Source organism: Crotalus tigris, unplaced genomic scaffold (genome assembly GCF_016545835.1).
Source record: "Crotalus tigris isolate CLP2741 ecotype Arizona unplaced genomic scaffold, ASM1654583v1 scf7180000024384.25900115:4084858, whole genome shotgun sequence".
In the NCBI taxonomy this organism is placed as follows: Eukaryota; Metazoa; Chordata; class Lepidosauria; order Squamata; family Viperidae; genus Crotalus; species Crotalus tigris.
The window spans coordinates 3,709,449-3,731,167 of record NW_024100554.1 but is presented as its reverse complement, the minus strand read 5'-3'; the positions used below and the strand labels follow the sequence as shown (position 1 = coordinate 3,731,167).

General features: G+C 35.1%; 1 protein-coding gene across 3 annotated transcripts in view; it reads right to left on the bottom strand.

Moving 5' to 3' along the window:
• Positions 1-21,719, bottom strand: part of OXR1 (oxidation resistance 1) — a 217,036-nt gene that overhangs the window by 176,457 nt on the left and 18,860 nt on the right. For all 3 annotated transcript variants that reach the window (XM_039328780.1, XM_039328778.1, XM_039328779.1), the window contains exon 2: positions 11,618-11,693. In XM_039328780.1, the coding sequence (XP_039184714.1) occupies positions 11,618-11,634 (17 nt within the window). In that variant the 5' untranslated portion in view covers positions 11,635-11,693. The remainder of the gene's footprint in view (positions 1-11,617; positions 11,694-21,719) is intronic.

The window sequence follows — 21,719 nt, the reverse complement described above, 5'->3', positions numbered from 1 at the left end:
AGCAGCTTTTTAAAAATTCTGCTTTAAAATGTCAGTCCTAGAATGTCTACTAACATCTGTTCAAACTTGTAATAGTTCTTTTTTAAGATTAAAAAAGACAAAGGAAGGAGATTTTCAAAATCATAACTGCAAAGATATGGAGACTATTCCCTCAAGTGTTTTGTCCCTTGTTCATTGCTCTATTGAAATATTGCCTCAAACCTGGGCAATATTTAATTAAAGCTTAAAAAGAAGCATTTGTTTTAAAGAGTCTCTTCTGCTTTAATTACAATATTTAGCTTTTTCTAGTTCCTTCTCTTCAACTTTCACAGTCCCTCTTATCACCTTTTCTTTTCTAGTCAGCAACATTTTCCCAGCTATCATGAAACTTGCCCTTTTGAAGGTTCTTAACATCCAAAAGGCCATTAACTAGCAATTTCTTAAAGTGGTTAAGAAAGGAATTATGCGGATCTAGTGTCCTTTTAAATACTGCAACTTAGCAGTAATGACCTTATCCCGGTTCCCAGAGATCTAAACCCACCAGAGACCATATTTTATACTCTCATAGGGAGCCATCAAATGGAGACTTGTGGGCAATCCTGGTCCACTCCTTGCTCTGGATAAAAATTCTGAGGGACTGATCCATTCATCCTCATCCAGCAAGATGTTGAATCATCAAATGGAGACTTGTGGGCAACCCTGGTCTACTCCTTCTCTGGAGAAGAATTCTGAGGGACTGATCCATTCATCCTCATCCAACAAGATGAACCACTGAAAGAAGAGACACTCCCACACAACCTGTGCTGGGTCTCCCACCCATCAGAGGCATCCTCATTCCTTGCTTTAAAGTGCTGCCTAACTGGTCCATGCTTGGATTTTGGCTCCTTTTTGTCTCTTGAGGAGATTGCCAGCCAAAGGAATTCAGCTCCATTCCATGCACAGAAGGGAACTATGTTCTTGTCTGCAGTTACCATCTCTATTTCAAGTGATTGGTTTTTTGAAGTTTGTTTGTTTATTGCAATTTAGTTATGAGATACAAACAAAGAATAAAATGTATAAAATACTAGAAAATGCTGTTGGTGAGGTTTGGAATATCAAAAATAGCAATCTCCAAAATATTTGAAAGTGATTAGTAGAAATTCCAAATTTAAATTATATTTTGAATTATTTCATGGAAATAAATTTTTACACATTTTGTAAATGCAAAGAAGATAAACAAGAACAAGTTATATCCTTATATAATGATCTTGCAAAAGATAAACACGACATAGCGTGTCCTAAGCAGATAAGAAAATTAGAACAGAGATCCAAAAGATCAAGATGTAACACAGGCAAAAAAATTCAATTAATATTTTGATTTGATCAATTATGGAGCAATATCACAGAGTAAATTCAGAGAGGTTCCTAACAATTACTGCAGCTGTCACCCTCTTCTGATAATCCACCCCATTCTCAATTGCCACCTTCTAAATAAATAAATACCCCATTCTCAATGACTCTCTTCTGGATGTTCCTGAATAATTTTGCTGGTCAACACAACTACGCCATGGTATAAATATTAGATAGTAAACTACACTGGCAAATAGCTAGAAACTGCCTCTATATTATAACCTGCAATACCAAAGTGAACATAATAATCAGGTGGCTACAAAAAAAATAATGCTGACTATTCTTTATCCAATATAAACTGTATAATAATAAAAAATATGGCACAATAGGATCACATCACATGTCAACTCAGCTTCACTCCACTAACTGTCTATGATGCATCGACAAATGAAATCAAGGAAAAAAGATGTATAATGTATTGTTATGCAGTCACTTCCTAATAGGAGAAGTTCTCAAGCATCCAGGATAGAGAATCAACATTTCTGGGGCCACAGCTAGGTACACCCCATATCCCATAATTTACTGTCTTGTTTCTCAAAAGATTTCTTGTTTTACAGGCAGGCAGCAGTGGAGAACAGCATCCCAATATCCTGCAAGTCATCCGTTAAGATTTGCTGAAGCTTTATGAGAAGCAAAGATGACAAGTGACTCATAGATATTTGCCCCAGAAGCTATAAATCAAAAAGATGCAATTGGCTTGACTTAGTACAAGTGTTTGGAAGAACAGAAGTACTGACTGCTGAGCCTAGATTTTCCTAAATTGTGTGTATATATTTATTACCTAGCCCTTGAGAAAAAAGGAAGCAGTGCCTGACTCATTATTTAGAACAGTATGGTTTAAAAAAAAAAAAATCCACCGCATTTTCTTCATATCTCTGATGAGTTCAGGAAGTCCTGGGAAGAGAAGGAGTGGCAAAACCTGGGAGGGAGCCAAAAGAGAAATCAGCCTAGAATCCCCTCTTAAATTCTGTTGACTCTTGTATGACATCAAGATAGTTCTAACCATTAACTGAGTCTTGGCATAGGCATAATTAGTAAATGAATCAGTTCAATTGGAACTTCACATGTGATTCTGATCTTTCGCACCTGACAGTCCCTGATTTTTTCTATTATGGTTAGTAGTTTGTTGTTGTTAATCATTATTTTGAATAATTATGAAAAGAATAGCCTTCTTTATAATTCCACCTGTTTTTCTCTCTGTCATCTCAAGGAGTCACTCCTTTGGGGGGGCATTGTCTGAGTGCCATTTCTGCACATAGAGAAGATTATCTCTTCTGTGACACCCTTCTCCTTAAATGCACCAATTCCAATTCTATCCCATTATGTTGCCTTTATAGTATAATTTATTCCACAAGTATTAGTAAAGCAACAACATTTGGCTGACCCTGCCTAAGCAGAGTCACTACTTGGATTGGAGACTTCCAGGGAAGCTGAAAATACATCATGGAAAGAATCAATTCTTACTGGGACCAAGAAAACTACAGAATTATGTTTCACATAATCACCGTGAGCTCAGCTCAACTCTGTCTCACAATGCTGCAGGAAAACAAACCATCAGCAGCAGGCCCATCTAACTATGTAAGCATCTATCTTTATCCCCAATGCAAATTATCTTATAGTTCTATGTAATACACATATTCAAATAAGTAAGTCCTTCAAATTTGGATTTTATTTCAAGAGTTGGATTCTCCTGAGGAAGCCAACTTATAATCCCACTTATTATATGTTCTCCAAGCCAACTCCACGTCAATCAGAAACAGAAAATTTGTCATCTCCAGTCAACTACTGCTAAGAATTTTCCATGGGTTGCCTTTATTTATACATTTTTAAAACCTAATTGGAGTTGGATTGTTAGGAAATAAGACAGGTTGACCCAACAGGGCTTCTAAACTTCTAGTGTGCTGCTTGAGGGCAATGAATCAGGCTCCCTTCATTAGAATGGATTCTCTTGAGAACCCATAGTGTTGCAAGTTTTTTTTTTTTCAGGGATATCTTTTCCCCTCTTTATTTGTAATTGTCTGTGCTGAATTAGAATGCTAGACTTTATGCAAAACAGTAAGTTTAACAAGTAGTCAACAATGTAAATCTAGATCCCGTTTCTACTTTACTATAGTCAGACTAAGCTCCCCTGTTTGTTACTACGTGGAGCCACTTGAAATATAGTCCTTAATATTTGGATTTGAATCCGCTCCAGAAGAACAAAGGAACTGCAAGGTATCAACTAAGGACGAAGCAAAATTGACATGTGTACTTTTAGCCAAATAAAGTTTTACTGCTGTGATATGCTTTTTCCCTCTGGCAAAGTGGAAGCATTATACAACTGCCACTGGTCTTTTCTATATTTTGAATTATATAATTGGTATTGTGTTTAGTAGAGTTTCTGAATGACCATGTCCAGATATTTAAAATTTCTGACTTGCTATATATATCATCCAGGCATTTAGGCACCAAACATTCTCATGAATGTAGCAGAAGTAGCCCTTTTTCTACTGTAGTGTTTATGAGTTTTCCTAAAACTTTGATCCGGAAATAATATCATATAGATCTGAGGTCAATAAATACAATGCATAATGCAGCACCTGGGTCAGATGAATATTTTTCAGCCATATGTTGCAATATAAGGGAATAATCAAAAACAGAGAATTCAGCTCTAGGAACTGCCTGTTCATCTGCTAAAATATGTTCTGAATTAATACAATTGGGGAGTTTATTATGTAAACTTACTTATGCTTAAGATGAAGGGCTAGTAGTTGGTTGTCTTCGACGTCCATTTTATAAATGGGAAGTGTAATACCTAAATCCTTTAGTATTTGTACAGTATAATCAGTATAAATAAATATAATAGTCCATGATTCCAAATTATTATAAAGGACTTCAGCAGAAATTACTTCCTGGGTCTTTATTGTGCTTAAGTTGTTTAGCAATCTGCTGTTGTTTTTCAGAACCTGTGATGGGGATTGAGAATGTATTGGCCCCAAATGACTTTTCCATACTGTTTCTTTTAGGAAATAGGAGAAAGGGGCCTAGAAATTGAATGAAAAAGCCATCAGGCACCCTTTCTCCTATTTCCTAAAAGCAACAGAATCTAAAAGCAATTAGATTCCTAGCTTGTGATATTATTAATTGTTGCCAGCAGGTCCTAGAAAATTCAACTTGTAGTAGGTATTTGCACTGGTTTTTTTATAGCAAGAAAAAAGAAATCCTGGATGAACTGTGAAGCTGGATCTTCATTATGTAATTTAAATAGCTTAACCAATTCATTCTTGGTTCAAAGCAGCCAGAATCAAACCAGGGTTGAAGGGGATAAGCCTTACTTTCAGTTTTTTTTCTTTTTTCTTTTGGTCTGGTATCAAAACACATAACGGTGGCTAAAGTAGCTAAATAAAATTAATATAATTCTGTAAGATATAAGTTCAACTATTATAAGGAAAAATCTGTGGAGTTTTCTCAGAAGTTACTCAGTTAGTGTCTCTTTTTCACAAAGGATTTACCTAGCCTGGACTAGGCCATATAGATAGTAAAGATTGTTTCTAAAAAGAATTGATCAAATTCTCTTACTGCTCTGACGCTAGAAAAATGCTAACTATATGATTAGCTTCCTAAATTATTTTTTTTGTAAAAAAGGGTCAATTCCTTCATTAATCATAGGATTAATTATTAATTAATTAATTCTTGTGAGGGTTTTACAAAAAAACAAGAAAATTATTACTAATAGATCTGTCCAGTGGATATAAATTTAGCTTACTAAATATTTATACGGTAATAAAAACAGTCCTTATAGTTCCCTATTACATGCTCTTAATGCTAGGTATATAAAGAAGAAAGTGCACCTATATCAGAAGTATATTGATGGAACTTAGCAAAGAGTACTTTATAATTTGATCCCATTCTGGCATTAAAAATACCAGGAAAGGGGTAAACAAATATGAAATTGCTTGACTAAGCTTCTTATTTGGCACACAAGATGTTAATTTGGGGTTGATTTCACAAAGGTGGTATGTATACATTAAGCAATAATAGCATGACATTATTTCACAACATTGCATAAAACTCCAATAGGTCTAGCACACTGTATCTCATCAACCTTGGCAACTTTAAGATGTGTGAATTTCACCTCCCCCCCCCCAACATTTTAAGAAGTGTGGACTTTAGCTAGCAGAATTCTGGGAATTAAATTCCACACACCTTAAGGCTGAGAAACACTGATCTAGCAATGATTTTAAATCATAGCTTAATTGTACTCTGGACATGGAGAACCTCACACCATTGTGCCTCCTCTTGTTCTGGACAATGCTAGCAGAGAAAAGAACTTGTATCCATCAAAAAGCAAGCTGACTAGGTTTTCTGAAATAAATGTGTACCATCTTGATAACATTTCATAAAACCAAAGTCTTTGGACCTGCGTTCCATCCAGTGATATTCCATGGGAAGAATGGCAGAAGACATTGGCAAAACAACACTTCCTGGATACGAGCAGGAGGAAGGGATATTGTATTCTTTTTTATCATTAGAATCGGCCTTCAAGGAGGTAATAACAGATTGAGTGTCAAGGTGGGCAATCATTAAAGTCAACTTTAATTGAGGTAATAATAGACTAGTGGGCAATTTAGGGAGGAGTACAAGATCCACAGCTGGGCTTTTGCCCATAAGTCTTTGCTAAATGGCAAAAAAAAAGTATTCCTCCTTGTAGTAGCTTGATCTTTATCTTTAGCTCATCTTGTCCTTCTACTACTAATTCACTGATGTTTGCTAGGGCATACAAGTTGAAATCTTAAGACAAATGAGAAGCCTTGATCTAATTGAGACAAAAAGGATCTTCATTTCTGCATATTTATGCACTGAAAAGCTAACTGTTGCACCACTTTTTCAAGTGCAGACTGTGAGAATTAAGGTCAACCCTAGGGACTTTTCATTAATTATCTGTGTATCTGGGTTCTCCAAAGTCATGACAGCAATCCTGGTACTTTGCTTCTCAGATTCATTGCAACAGTCCTAGTCAGGTAGGAAGAGCAAATTGATTAGTGATTTGACCATTCAGGACATTGTTACCAGAGTTACCAGTCACTTTAGGATGTCCACTTGCTCAGACTGGCAAGGCACCAAAAGAGTCAATTAGCCTTGCTTCTAGAGACTCATCAATGCACTCTCTTTTTATAGATATTGCAAATCATATCTTCTCAAGGGCATCACTGGTAGAGCGTCCTTGAGTTTATCTCAGTTTAATTTATTACACTTAAGACTGGAAAAAATAGTATTCTCATGAGCACACTAAACTAAGAGCAGAGTAATTTTCTCTGTACTAACATAAATATTGGAAATATTAAGAAGTTGCTCAAGATGAGGTTTTTTTTAACAACATATTTGAAGCTATAAGTGGTTACTCTTCTGGATGGTAACCATTTCATTTTCAGTAGATCTAATAGATACTTTTCATAGTAAAGAATCATATGAAGCCAGTTCAAGGACCAGGCAATTGCTTTTTTTAAGTCCAAGCGTTCTCTATTCACTCTTCTGTTAGATATTTGTAGGGTAGCCTGACTCAAATACAAATAACAATTTCTGTTTACTCCCCTCTCCTTTTTCCATACTTGACATTAAGCTCTCCCTGACACAAGACCATCTTTTTCTTCTCCAATACTGTTTGTTGAATACAATTAGTAGAGTTTGCACAAGGGATACATGCCCTGGCAGTCTCTTGTTGTTTTTGTTTTGTTAGCTTTTGATACAGTTTATGAAACTTTCTTTTAGAGAGTCCATCTTGGTTTTTTAATTGCGATCACCAACTTGAATATTGAGATTACTGTTTACGCTGTCAATAAATTCTATATGGTTATAAAGTTTGTTACAATATCCATTTTTAGATCCATATCATTCTCATCCTGCAGTGAAGCTGCTGAACAGACAGCAGAAGTCTCAGAGGAAGTGTTCTGTTGCTATCAGATTTCTCCTTCAGTGTACAGAAAATTTCTAAAAATGGATGACTTTCAGTCTTTACTTATAAATCCCACTCCAGGAGATCCTATTTGTTTAACAAGAATACAAGCCTCAAATTACTTCTTATTTTCTATGTATTTGTCCATTTTCAACTGTTCTGAAAAACTGAATGAGGTCTGTGGTCCAGGAAGTACATATTGTCTCTTCTTTATTTTTCCCATCCTGCAGTCCAGTTTGATCAATGAGTAATCAAAAATATTTAAAAGATAAAAACTGCTTGCTAAAATTAAATGTTTGATAATAATTACTAGTTAACTAATTTGCCTAAGTTAGCATAAAGATAAAATAATAAAATAGCATCATTTTTTTGGTAATTTTTTTTTATTTTTAATTTTACATTACATTCATAAAAAATACTTCAGATAAAGAGTAAAATAAATTTATACATACAACTTTCGGTATTGCTCACCCATTTCCCCCCACACCGCATCCACCCTCTAACCTCTTCTCTCACTTCCCTCTTTCCCTCTTCTTCCTCACTCTCCCCCTCTCCTCCTTCTCCTCAACCTTCCTACTTACTTCTCCCCTTCCTCATATCTTCTCACTCTGGGTGTGGTCCAGGGGAAATGCCAGAGCAATTCCTCTCTCCAAATTAAAACATCAATATTATATACAATAAAATTGTTTCTACCTATCTGAGCTATTTAACCTCCAACCCATCCTCCCCTCCTCCCCCCACCCCCCACCCCGACTTCCCAGAGCCAAGTACAGGGTTATACAAACATATTAAACATAATCTATTTAAGTTTACTAATTATACAATAACCAAAATCATACTAACCCTTAACTCTCTTCAAACATTAACATCATAATTTTATAAACAAATCCATTACTCATAAAATAAATGAAACTTTGTAGTTCCATATTTCTTCTGAACATATTCTATCCATCTTCTCCATACAATAACATATCTCTCTTGTGAATGGTCCTTTAAATAAGCAGAAATTTTAGCCATTTCTGCTAAATTAGAAACCTTAAATACCCATTCTTCTAAAGAAGGCAGAGAATCTTTCTTCCAATATTGACCCACCAATTATCTTGCTGCTGTTATTAAATTCAACGTTAAAATAGTTTCTTTAGCATCAAAATCCACAAAAATACCAAAAGAAATAACTGGGGAGTAAACTTAATCTTCCTTTTAAAAACCTTTTCAATGTTCCACCAAATCATAATCCAAAAGGCTTTAATATTTTTACAAGTCCACCAAACATGAAAATAGGTTGCATCCAAGCAACCACATCTCCAACATTTAGGTTGCAGGTTCGGGTACATACAAGACAACTTTTTAGAGTCCAGATGCCATCTATAAAACATTTTATAAAAATTTTCCCTCAAATTTTGAGCCTGCGTAATAAATAGCATCATTTTTGTACAAGACTGAAGATTTTCCCATTAATTCCTCCTCCTTATTCCGACCTAGTCTGATCATTCAGAGCAAGGAAGGAATCAGAGGGCTCAAGTACGGTAGCTAATATTCTAATAGCTTTGTCTTTATCTGGCAAGACATTATTTACTATTGAAATCACACAGTGGTGATTTGTTATATAGAACTTGTTTACATCGCAAGTTGTGTCTTCGAAATTTCCTATGAGAGCAAAACCATATTTTAATTGTCTTTCCTGAATAATTCAATTTTTTTTCTGTTAAAGTAACACTCTACCTCAGCATAAAGATTCAAGAACTGTCGTTAAAGTTTTATCTCTGTTTGTTAACAAAAGAACTCTCAATTAAATTCTCGTCTCCCAATAAACAGAATATATGCAGGTTCTTCCATGAACCGAATCAATAAAGCTCTTTCGGTTGCCTGCTCACTTCTGCCCACCTTCTATAATTTCCACTCTTTGCTGATACTGATTTTAAAAAAAAAATGAAGCACTTTTTTTTTTCTAAAATGAACTGCTTAGAATGCAATGGAAGTTGGCAGTTTAGAGTAAAGGTTATGGACAGTAACCTGACTCTGTTGTTGTCCTTGAAACTAGTGATTTTCTCTCCAATTTTGTCCCATTATTGTATATTTGTAATTTATGTTTAAAAGAAAGGGAGAAAGAAATTTACCCACTGCACAGATATCACTTCATCATCCTCTACTGCTGTGCTGCATTATATGGAAAGTATCATATTTTAAAGATGAATAAAAATATAAGGTTAAAGTATTTCATTCTGTCCAGCCATACAATAGAGTTGAATATATGCTATGGGGATAATCTATAGTTTATTACATTAAATAGCCTGAGTACAGCTCCTGATGACCTTATGGAAATATCCATGTGGTTTTCTTTGCAACAATAAGGAACAATTTCCCCATTGCCTTGTTTTGTTGTATTTTGCAGTCTGGTCCACAACCCTGAGATTCCCTAATGGTTTCTCACTTAGGTATTTAACTGGCATGGCCTGTTTTACTTTTTCAGGTAGGCTACAGGACACAAGAGGCTGCATTTATTATTTTGAGCCATCAACATCCACTTTTGTAGCCAGAGCTGTTAGTTTTAGTATATATTAAATAGCAAGTTTAGAGGCAGTGTGCAATAGCTCTTAATTCTAGAAAGCTTGAATACTCACATTTAATATTTATATACCTAGCCCAATCTAAAATATCTAAGTGGTATATGTAATATTTAAAAACCACTGGAAACTTTAGCTAATCAGGATCCTGCAACCATTTCAAATGGTTGTCTGCAATGAATCAGACAGGTTTAAACAGCAAGATAGGTTCTAGAACCTTACAAAACATTAAAAGGAACAGGGACAAATAGATCTTCAAAGTCGATGTTTCATAATATGCAGTCCATTACAAAGAATGCCTGCCTTCAGTTCCTGGGATTGAGATCTAAGGGGCCACCAAAGGGCAGGCAGAATTTAAGTTAGGAAATTTCCTATTTAACCCAGCATCACACCATATGGAATTATAGAGATAATAACTAGCATTCTGAATTGGGCTTGGAAGCCCCCTGATAACCAGCAAGGCAAATAAGTGTAACTGCAATAGATTTATCTTGTTAGTACTCTGAGTGTTGCATTCTGAATCAATTGTACTGCAGCTTCCAAGTCATCTTCAAAAGCAATTTTCCATGTACAATACATTTTAGTAGTCCAGTTATGTGGTGATCAGGCAATGAGTTACTCTTTCCAGGGGTTCCTAGTATATGTAGGCTATATCTGCAATTCCTTTGAAGACCATTATGAAGCAGCAACTGTCTCAAAAATCAGTGGTACAGGTAGTTATGGGTATGCCTTAATATGTTCATTTTTCACTATTGTTCTCCAAATTGCATTGGCTTCCAGGAAGGTTCCAGGTCAATTCAATGTTATTATTATTAATTCTAAGGCTCTTAATGGAGCTGGTAAAGTTATTTGTAGGACCGTCTCTCTCCCATTAGTTCCACTAGTCCCACCATATCCAATAACATTGGCAGGCTCCAAATGCTTTCTATCAAGCAATACCATCTGATAAGACCCAGTAGGTGTACCATCACAACAACAGCCCTGTGGTACAGTTTTCCCCTTGAAAATTGAATGATCCTTGCCTTATAGATTTTTTACACTGACAACCTGGCTGTCCTTTTGGGCATCAGGCCAGAGTCTTGAGTGAATCTGTCTCTAAGGTTATTGTAATACATTGATTGGTGTCCTCAACTGCCAAACTACTTTTAATATGCTTATATTTTTACTATTATTTTTAATGTTTGTAAGCTGTCCAGAGTTGTTTTGCAAGTGAGGTGGCCATATAAGTTGAATAAATAAATCTTCATTACATAGCAAGTGGGACGTGAAGGTTAGCCTAGACATAAATGGGGGGACAAAGAGAGAAGTAGAAGGAGGAGAGGAGAGGGAAATCTGAAGGATTTGCTTATGCTTATTGCTTATTTCTAACATGAAATGAGATGAGAGGCAGTTGTTTGATAATTAGGCTCTACACATTATTTCCTAGCAGATACTATGGAATTTCGGAATGAAGGTACATAATCTGGGAGCAAGTCTATGTAGAACATGAATTTGCTATTAAAGACAGAATATCCAAACCACCCAATTTATTCTGAAACTCAACAAACATATGTTCATCCATTCCCCCCCCCCCAAGAACATTGTTGCAAAATGTTCATGCATAGCCTTATTTTAGCAATCAGGAACAAGTACACATGATTCATATGTATCTTCTCACATCATATTTATATTTTGTTTCATAATTCTATATTGTCCAATGGATTTAGGAAATAAAAAAAACAGAGCAAAAATAAAGAGATAACAATTAACTGACCTTTTAGTGCTAAACATAATGGTAAGTGTTTTGCTTCACATAGATGAGAAATCAACAAAATCTTGATCTTGTAGACCTATTGGGGAAAAATACAAAATGTTCATGTTAAGATCTGAGACTATAGGTTGACAGGTTTTAAAAAATAACTTTCAGAATTCATGTTTGATGTCAATTTAAAACAACACAGATAAGCTTGATATAAAGTTTGAGAATGTTTAGACAAGCTGTCATCCAACATTCTAGCATCCCCACCACCACCACCTTAAATGGCCCATTAGAGCAGAAAACTCAGATAGCAGCATCAACCATCACTTCAATTGGCATATATCATGTGATAACATATTGTTCTGTATTTTATATTCTTATATGGCCTAAGGGCTAATCAATAAATTATTATTATGATTGGACACACATCATTATTATCTGTTTACAACAATGTGAAGTTGCAATTTCCTTTCTTTAGCTGGTGTAGTCCTTCATGTGCCTCAAGTTCTTCTCCAGATCCTAGGATGATGTAATGTATCAATATAGTTTTGCAATTGATAGATGGAAATGTTGCCAATGCACAGATTTTTCTAAGTGCCATCCCAGATTCTTTAACATGTCACCCCATGTGCTAAGAATCACTGGGATGATCACATTCAGTTTATGCCATAATCTTTCAGTTTTGGTTTTCAAATCTTGATACTTTCTCATCTTCTCCAATTCTTTGTCTTCTATTCTACTATCTCCTGATATTGCCACATCAATTATCACACTTTCTTCTTTTCAGTCACAATTATATCTCTTGGTTTATCAGTCTGTATTTGGAAATCTGACAATATTTTAACCTCCTCCTTTACTAATTTTTTAAGTTATTCCCATCAATTTTTCATTACTGACATATGCAAATTTTTACATGTGGTCTAGTGAATCATGATTGTGTTATGTTGTTGGTTATAATCAGTTTGTGTGATTTTATTGTATGAGTATATGATCAACTGTTTCTTCTGCTTCTTTGCACAATCTGCACTTTGAATCATCTGATGATTTTTCAGTTTTGACTTTGATTGTATTAGTTTGAAGAGCTTGCATTTGAGCAGCCAAAATCCAGCCTTCAGTTTCTTTTTCTTTTTTTTAATGTTTCAATTATAAGCCATTGCCAGGTTTTATTTTTATCTACTTTCTCATCAATCTTTTGTAGAAATTGACCATGTAATGCTTTTGCTTACAAACACTGTCAATGTTTTATATTCACTTTTGTTTCCTATACACGTAATAAGTTGACATTTTTAACCTGCATCAAAACCTGACTGTTTTTTACATATTTTTTTCTTCAAGTTTGCTTCAACAAAATTTGAAGCAAATGTCTGCCTCCATTTCTGTAAGATAGCTACATGGTCTACTGCAGGGGTAGGCAACCTTGGCTCTTTTATGACTTGTGGACTTCCAGTCCCAACGCTGAAGCCAAGGTTGCCTACCCCTGGTCTAGTGATTAAGGTACCAGACTAGAAAGCAGGAGACTGTGAATTGTAAATGTGAAAAAAAAACACAGAAGCCATTTTGTCTGTGCATCCATATCATATTCCAGTGGTGGCAAACCTATGGCACGGGTGCCATAGGCGGCACACAGAACCCTCTCTGTGGGCACGCATACCGTCGCCCCAGTCCTAGGCCTTCAGCTGGGTTTTATAAAACCTTTTTGCTTTAGGCCTCCGCTGTCGTGTACAAAAAAAAAGGTTCAATCAATCAGTCAATTTCAACTTCTCGTGATTATGTTTCTAAAGTTAACTCTGTTAGTTACACAAACAAAAAATATGTCCATGAAAATAAAAAACATAATAGGATAATTATTATATGGTATATTAAAAAAATAAAATAATGTAATATCATTTTATATTATTGTATATATATTAGTATATATTTTACATATTATACTATACAAACTATTATAACATTCTATGAGCTGAAATAATTATAGGTAGTGGTAAAGACCACATTACTGTTGCTTATTTTTTCAAAAATTATAGGTAACAATTTGCAATAAAGCAAGAAATAAATAAGACTAGAATGTTTTCTAAATTAAATTTACTGAGGAAATACATATAGATTGTGTGAATAATGTTAGAGATTTAAGTAATAGCACTATGTGATTTCAAAGGTATATGTAAACAAAGCTATTTTAAAACAACTATTAACCACAGAGCAAGTGGATATTCACCATTTCTTCTAGTTTTTAGAATTTATCCATCCATTCCAGCTCAGCTTAGTTTTTTTTTTTTTTTTGGAATGTGAGCATAATTCACAACAAAATAATTGTCAAATTGCAGTCATCCATCATTTTTAATCTCTCAGAACATCAGATGAGGATTTTAATTACTGTTTAAGAAATACAATTATAATTGAAGGTGGTATTTGCTGTACATTATGTTGCCTTCCTACATATTTTTTAACATTAAAACTATTTTAAAAAAGAAGTGAGAGGGAGCAAAAAAATGGCTGAATACCTAAGGCAGTCTTGGCAGAAACTGGCACCTACAAAAAAAAAGACTGCTAAACTTTGCCTTGTATAAAGACTGATTGCATTCAGATGTATCAGAACTATATCTCCAGAATTTCTAGTCAGTATAACCATGTGGGAAAGCAAAGAGATTAATTTCTTAAAATGTGTATGGTGTATGGTATGGTATGGTATGGTATGGTATGGTATGGTATATATGTATTTTCAGGTTCACTATGAAAAAAGGTTTTTTTATGTTCTGTTCAATAATGTTTGATTCTCATATAGACATGTCCCTGAAGTTTTCTTGACAAGTACTTTACCACTGTCTTCTTCTTAGGTCTGAGAACAAGTGACTGGCCCAAGGACACCCAACTGGCTTGGTGCTTAAGGTAGGACTAGAACTCACAGTCTCCTGGATTCTAGCCTACTGCCTTAATCACTACACTGAACTGCCTGTCTGAAAGAGAATATAAATGCATCCTAAACCCAATAGTTTACAATAAAATACCCGTCGTATATATATCTCATATATTTTAAATTAAATTAGTACAATATGGACTAGTTATTCCTCTCTGTCTTTCTCTTTTTATAAAACTCTTATTATCTTTTATCATCCACCCACACGTGTGTTTGTATGTGTGTATGTGTAAAGTTGTCTCTGAATGTTTTGATGTGAAAGATTGTATGGACAACACATTCTCAACAAAGTACAAATAAGTTATGTCTCTGCAATCTTATTTTCCTTTTTAATAAGATAATGTAAAATAGAAGACAAATCAAGACTGTTTCTATAATATTTTTATTGTTTATCATTTTGTTCTCAGATGAGCACAGACAAGCTGTATTGTTAAGCCTGGACAACAATAATAGATTTTAAAAAACCTTTCTATTTAAAAAATCATGAAATTATGTAACATTGGGCATTCCCACTAAAGAGAGGGAGGGAGGGAGGGAGGGAGGGAATATTATATAATGTATCCTATCCCTCATATATGAGTGTCCTATAAACCTCAGGCATACAAACTAATCCTTATTACTATTATATTTGTGTATAATATATCCAGATTGTTTATGTATAATATGCCCATATTATTCTATGGATGAACCAGAAAATCAGAGATTCAAGGAAAGTTATTCAGTTTGTTACAATTTACCTTGTTATTCCAAGTCAGAAATGTGTCGCCTATTTTTAAGTCAGTTTACTTACTCAGTTACTCAGAAGTGATTTTAATGAAGACATACACACTATTAATTAGATAATGCCATTTACAAAATCAATGTTTAGTCATCACACCTCAGCTCCTTCTAATGGTCAAGTACCTTGTGAAAATATAGCAAGAACTGAAGAAACACCTTTAACCCATCAGATTACTGCCTCTGACAAGACAGCAATGAGAGTTTGTGGGAATGTAGCCAACTGATGTAATCAAACTGTTTTTTTCATGACAGTTTTTGAGACAGATTTCTGTAAAAGACTGATAAGAGGAAATCACTAATATGGGATGACTTATATCACTGTATGATGGCACAGCTGACATGATAATATCTTCATTAAAATTTGGTATTTTATTTGTCTCCAATTTTGGTTTTATTAAATAATTTACAATTGTAATACAAATGTCTTGAAGGCATAAGCAAGTAACAATAACAATAACAATAATAGAGTTGGAAGGGAACTTGGAGATCTTCTAGTCCAACTCCCTGCTCAGGCAGGAAACCCTATACCATTTCAGACAAATGGCTGTCCAGTCTCTTCTTAAAACTTCCAGTGTTGGAGCATTTACAACTTCTGGAGGCAGGTTGTTCCACTGATTAATTGTTCTAGCAGTCAGGAAATTTCTCCTTAGTTTTAGGTTGCTTCTCTCCTTGATTAGTTTCCATCTGTTGCTTCTTGTACTGCCTTCAGGTCTCCTGTACCAAACAAAACCACAGGATCTCAAAACAAATGTTTTCCTTCATTTTTTTTTTGTCCTAGTATCACATAAATAAGTAAAATGATAGTCAATGCTGAGTATTTCTGATAATTCTGGTCAGTAATATGTTGCCCAAGATTTTTTTAAAAAAATAGAATATAATAATAATATACCCACCAGAAAGAATGAAATGATTAATCGTATTTTTATTCAGCAAGTTACAGAAAATCCACAAGGAATAATAGCAACAAGCAAATTATTTTACTTCAATAAAGCCCATGAATAACTACTAAAATATTTTTTTCCTTGGCTGTCAGCTCTAAAGTGACTTTCTTGTAATATAATTTTTATGTTATGATACTGGGCTGACTACCACTCTGCTTCCCCCCCGTCCCCCCCCCAAAAGCCCAGCTTATACACAGTGCAGCAATGCACTGCATTTTGCAAGCAGCCTGCAACAGAAAGCCCTTAGCAGCTATTAATGTCAATGTCAACCTGCCAAAGGAACCAACACACAAATCAGCCAATCAGAACTAAGAAAACAGCAAGCCAATCCCAGGATTCAGGATTCTTACAATGTTCAAAACAGACAAATTTTTTTTCAGGCTTGGAAATAATTTAATATGTTTTGTCCTGACTTTGGAGGGGGAGGGATAAGCTATTGAAATGCAAACCAAATATTCCAAACTCAGAATATTGATCTGATATTTATTGTTTAGCCTAAATCAGAAAAACGTGACATTTGGAGCTTTAAACATTAAAATTAAGACTTAAATTCTGCTTGGAAAACTCCTGTCAATCACTGCAGGTCCTTCAATACAAATTAATATACTTTTAGTACAGATAGTCCTCAAATTAAATCTCAGATATAATTGAGCAGATTTTAATTATGTCAGATAAGACTATTTCTCTAAAATTTGTTTCAGTATTTGTAAGTTCAAAGACTAATACCAGTTTAATAATTATTTTTATTATTAAAGATATTTTATAGCTATATTTTACTTGCTTGCCTCCAATTCAACACTAAGCTAGGCTTGGTTTCTTAACAAATAAGTTAACTGTTTTCACATTTTCTGGTGCTAAATCCCTAACACAGGGAGACAACACATTTTTCCAACTGAATTAATTCATTGCAGTTCTTTGATCTCATATCCTTTAGTCATTTTTCAGCAGGGAACAATCAGAATCTAAAATTATACTTTTCCAATTAGATACTTTTAGGTTGAATGGACTTATAGTGTCCTAGTTGGCATAGTCATTAGCCATGCTGGTTGGTAATTAAATAAGTTAAAATCTAGTACATTTGTAAAAGTGATTTAAGAAATACCTATCCATAAAATGTTCAAATGCTTAGCCTCTCCTTTCTATATAGAGAGAATGGAAACTCTTTAGGACTAAGAATTTCACTGCAAGAATTTGGTGGAGCCGAAATAATAATAATGACTTTATGTCTATACATTAAATTAGATTACATGCGGCTAGTAGGACTATTCCCAACTTACTTATTTATTTATTTATTTATTTATTTATTTATTTATGAGACTTATATACCGCTTTAAGTGCAAGCACTCTCTAAGCGGTGTACACCAGTAAGCAATGTATATATATATATATTTACATTGCCCCCAACAATCTGGGTCCTCATTTTACCTACCTCGGAAGGATGGAAGGCTGAGTCAACCTTGAGCCGGTGAGATTTGAACCGCTGACCTGCTGAACACAGTCAGCTAAAGTGGCCTGCAGTACTGCACTCTAACTGCTGAGCCACCTCGGCTCTTATTTCTTATTTAGTACTCTTTTCCTTCCTACAGTTTGGCAATAAAGTTTTGTAAGGATTTGGTGGCTACATATAATTCTAGAATGTCTGAATGAATTTCCGGTTCAGAGCAGTTTGTGACCACCTCAATGTGTTACTTTAAATGGAAATTCTATTCAGAATCATCTATAGATAATATGTGGTTCATTTTTACTTCCTATTTTTTTTCTAAATCTGAAACCATATGTTCACCATTTATAACTTCTTATAGACAACAGTAGCTAAAAGGGAATACAAAATGTTATATAAAATCAGGCATGAACTATTTTTTTAGTTGGTATGCAATTTTTTTCCAAAATTAGTCACCCACCACATGATTTTCTGGTCTACTTCCCCTCACAAATATATAAAACAATATATTTATTTTTGTGAAAAGTTGGCATCGATATATTAATAACTGTTCTTTAACAGATTTTACCTATTAAAAATGTCATATTGATTTTCAAAATATTCTAGTTAGAAACTAGCAAAAAGGAACAGTCAAATAATTCAATACATATATTGATAATTACCACACACCTGTAATTAAAATAGCAGGCCATACCTTATTACTGTTAGTCATAGGCCTATAATTATCAAATGCCAGTTCTTAATTTCCTATTTATGCAACAACTTTATAGCGCCGTATGGCTTTTCTGCAAGAGAGAGAATGATTTAAAAAATGTTGGAAACTTTTTTATGTGCAAAAGATAAATGTACTTTCCACAATCAGTGTACCAGATACATTTCTAATTTGCAATTTCATTCTTCTAGTTTTAATCTCACTGGTGATTTGAAAGCCCGTCCTCCGAAGCACAACACAACTTAAAACTCTAGTATTAGAGAAAAGTCAAACTGAAAAATATCAACAGTTTTAGCAGAAGCCTTAGCTTGTTTACTTCAGGGGTAAGCAACCTTGGTTCTTTTATGACTCCTGGACTTCAACTCCCAGAATTCCTGAGCCAGCCATGCTGGCTCAGGAATTCTGGGAGTTGAAGTCCACGAGTCATAAAAGAGCCAAAGTTGCCAACCCCGGACTTAGCCGAACGAACAAAGAAAACTAGTGATGGAGTTAAGAGAAGGCAGATAGATGTAGGAGAAGGGAGTGGCAGACCCTGTAGTTAAGTGAATCATTTGTTTGTTAAGTGAATCGTTTCCCCATTAACTTTCTTTTTTGTCAGAAGCTGGCTGGTTGGGGAGGTAGCAAATGGCAATCCCATGACTCTGGGAGGCTACAAGCATCATAACTACATCCCAGTTGCCAAGTGCCCAAATTCTGATCACATGACCGTGGGGATGCTACAACAGTCGTAAGTGTGAGGACTGTCAAAAATCACTTTTTTTGAATTCTGCTGTAACTTTTAATGAATGTTTCTCAGTAGTTGAAGACTACGTGTATTTCAAAATATGATACTGTAGCCCATCCTTGTTTTCTTTGGTGTTCTCCAGATTATTTTGCTGAACTGCTAAAAGTTCCACCCTGATGACACCTTTGAAATTAATTAGCAATAGACTGTTCCATATGTGATTAACTGCTCTATCAATACCTGCAACAGAATGAAGTCGGTCATTAAGTAAAGATCAGTAACACCATTCCTCTTCTTCAAAAATTAAGCATTCTGTTAAATCAAGCATTTGTAAACTGTAATTGCTAATATTTTATTGTTAATGAAATTTGAATTCTAAGTTTTCAGGAATAGTGAAACAAATAAATACTGAAGCTAGCTGATATAAGAGCTGGCAAACATAATTACAAATACAGGCAGTACTCACTTAATTACCCTAATTGGATCCAGAATTTTTGTTCCTAAGTAATCTAGTCATTAGATGAAATATGCTGTAGTTGCACAACTTAGCAATGGCAGTTTTGTTAGTCCTGGTTGTGATGATTAGGCCAGGACCACGTCACTGTTAGACAAGGATCTCATACTTCTCCTCCCGTTGTACTTCAAACTCCTCCCATTCAATGATCTCCCTCCCACCTCTGCCATTTTGATCTCCCTGAACTCTACTGCCTTTTCCTCCGCTACCCTTTCTTCCACCTTGCAGTCCCACTGCTCTGTACTCTGTCACCTCTGCCACTTCCTGATGCCCTCAGCTGACCTTTGCCATCTTCTTCCTCTGACTGCTGATGATCTGCACCACGCCTGGCTCTTCACAAGGTCACTGCTGAAAGCCTCACAAGTAGGACTTATTATTGTTGTTGTTGTTATTTTGTATGGCATAACAGAATACAGACTTAATGCATAAAAGGTCACAAAAACAGTATATAAAATGTGTATTAAAATTTAAAATATCAGAGCAGTGAACCATTTTAAAAACACACATCACAAGTGATGAATAAAATTATGAATGCAATTAAATTATGTATGAGCAGTTACTGGGGTGGCTGAACCTATGGCCGGATATCTAGATTGTTTAGCCATTGGGCAGCAGTGCCCTCAAGATGTTTCATGCAGGGATTCAGGGAAACTTCTGATGCAGCATTCTGTCGCAATATGATGTAAAGTTTGTGGTTTATCAACCAGCTTACATTTATATTTCCAATACTGGCACTTGGTATGGTTGTTTCAAATACAGTTGAGCGCTGTCCACATTTTCCTTGGGACATCAAAGCCGAAGGGGCACTGTACTGGTTCAGACACTGCTTAGGGTGGTGAGGACGCAGAGTGCTGGGCAGTGGGGTGTCCCAAAGGGACAGAGATGGGGGAGATAGGAGGATGGAGGGACTTGAAGCCCACCTAGCTGTCCTAAATGCGGGTGTACCCAAATCCTGGGACCGTGGGGGAAGGGGGTGCTGCAACAGCCATAACTTGCAGAACGAGCCCTAACTATATTTGTTCAGTGCTGTCATAACTCCCAATAGTCACTCAACAAATGGTCGTTAAGCAAGGAGTATCTATAAGCCAAATAACAGCAGATCTGAACATTAGACCAAATCTTAGATGAAAAGGAAGTATCCCGATGTTAAGAAGAGAGAGCAAGTGAGGTAAAGAAAAAAAAAACTGTTCAAAAATTCTAGACAGTTTTGTTTTTAAAGAGTTAGAATAATGAAAAGAATTGGTGAGTCATACATGTGTAGGTAGACACATTATGATGGTTACACAGACCTTATCAATGAAATTACTTTTGAACTATAAAAATTGTAATGAGCTGAAGCATTTTTTTTTGTCTTCAATGAAGAGGTTATGAATAGATGCAAAACTGCAGATGGAGTGAATGAATTATACTCATTATTTTTTATGGCTGAAGCTTCCAACACTGAAGCTTGCTAATAGGCTCATGCTGCTGGTGAATACTACATGCTTCCAGGTTAAAGAAACAGAACATTAAAGCTGCACGTAGCTGTTCCACCCACGTGGACAAAAGGTGTCTGATGCAATGTATCTTATTAAAATTAAAATTTCAGTTAAAAACACACTAAGAGCTAATTCTGTGAGCATAGGACTGACCTCAGTTGGACAATTTCCATTTAAGGAAGAGGAAACGGTTCATAAAACTTTACTTATATTTTCATGCTTTTGAAGATCAGCAAAATCATCATTAATTCAGCAAAATCATACTGCCCAAATCTAGCCAGTGGCTTCCAGTCAAGATGCAAAAATGAATGTGAAGTGGTGGTTGTAAAAATCATTGTCAAGAGGATAGCACATAATTTGTACAAAGAGGACCTGAATCTAGAAGCTAAAAGCTTTTTAAAAAAAACAAAAGGAAACAGCAGTTGATGAAAAAGTCATGCTTGATATATTGGAATGTTTCATGTTATCACTTATGGTTCTTGGAGTCTGAAGTGTAAGAGTCCAATAATACAGTAGTAACAACAACAAGAAGAAGAAACTTCTTCAGAATATTTTTTTTTTTTTTTATTGAAATTTTTCAAAAGTTTTACAAATAAAAATCCACCCCCCCTCC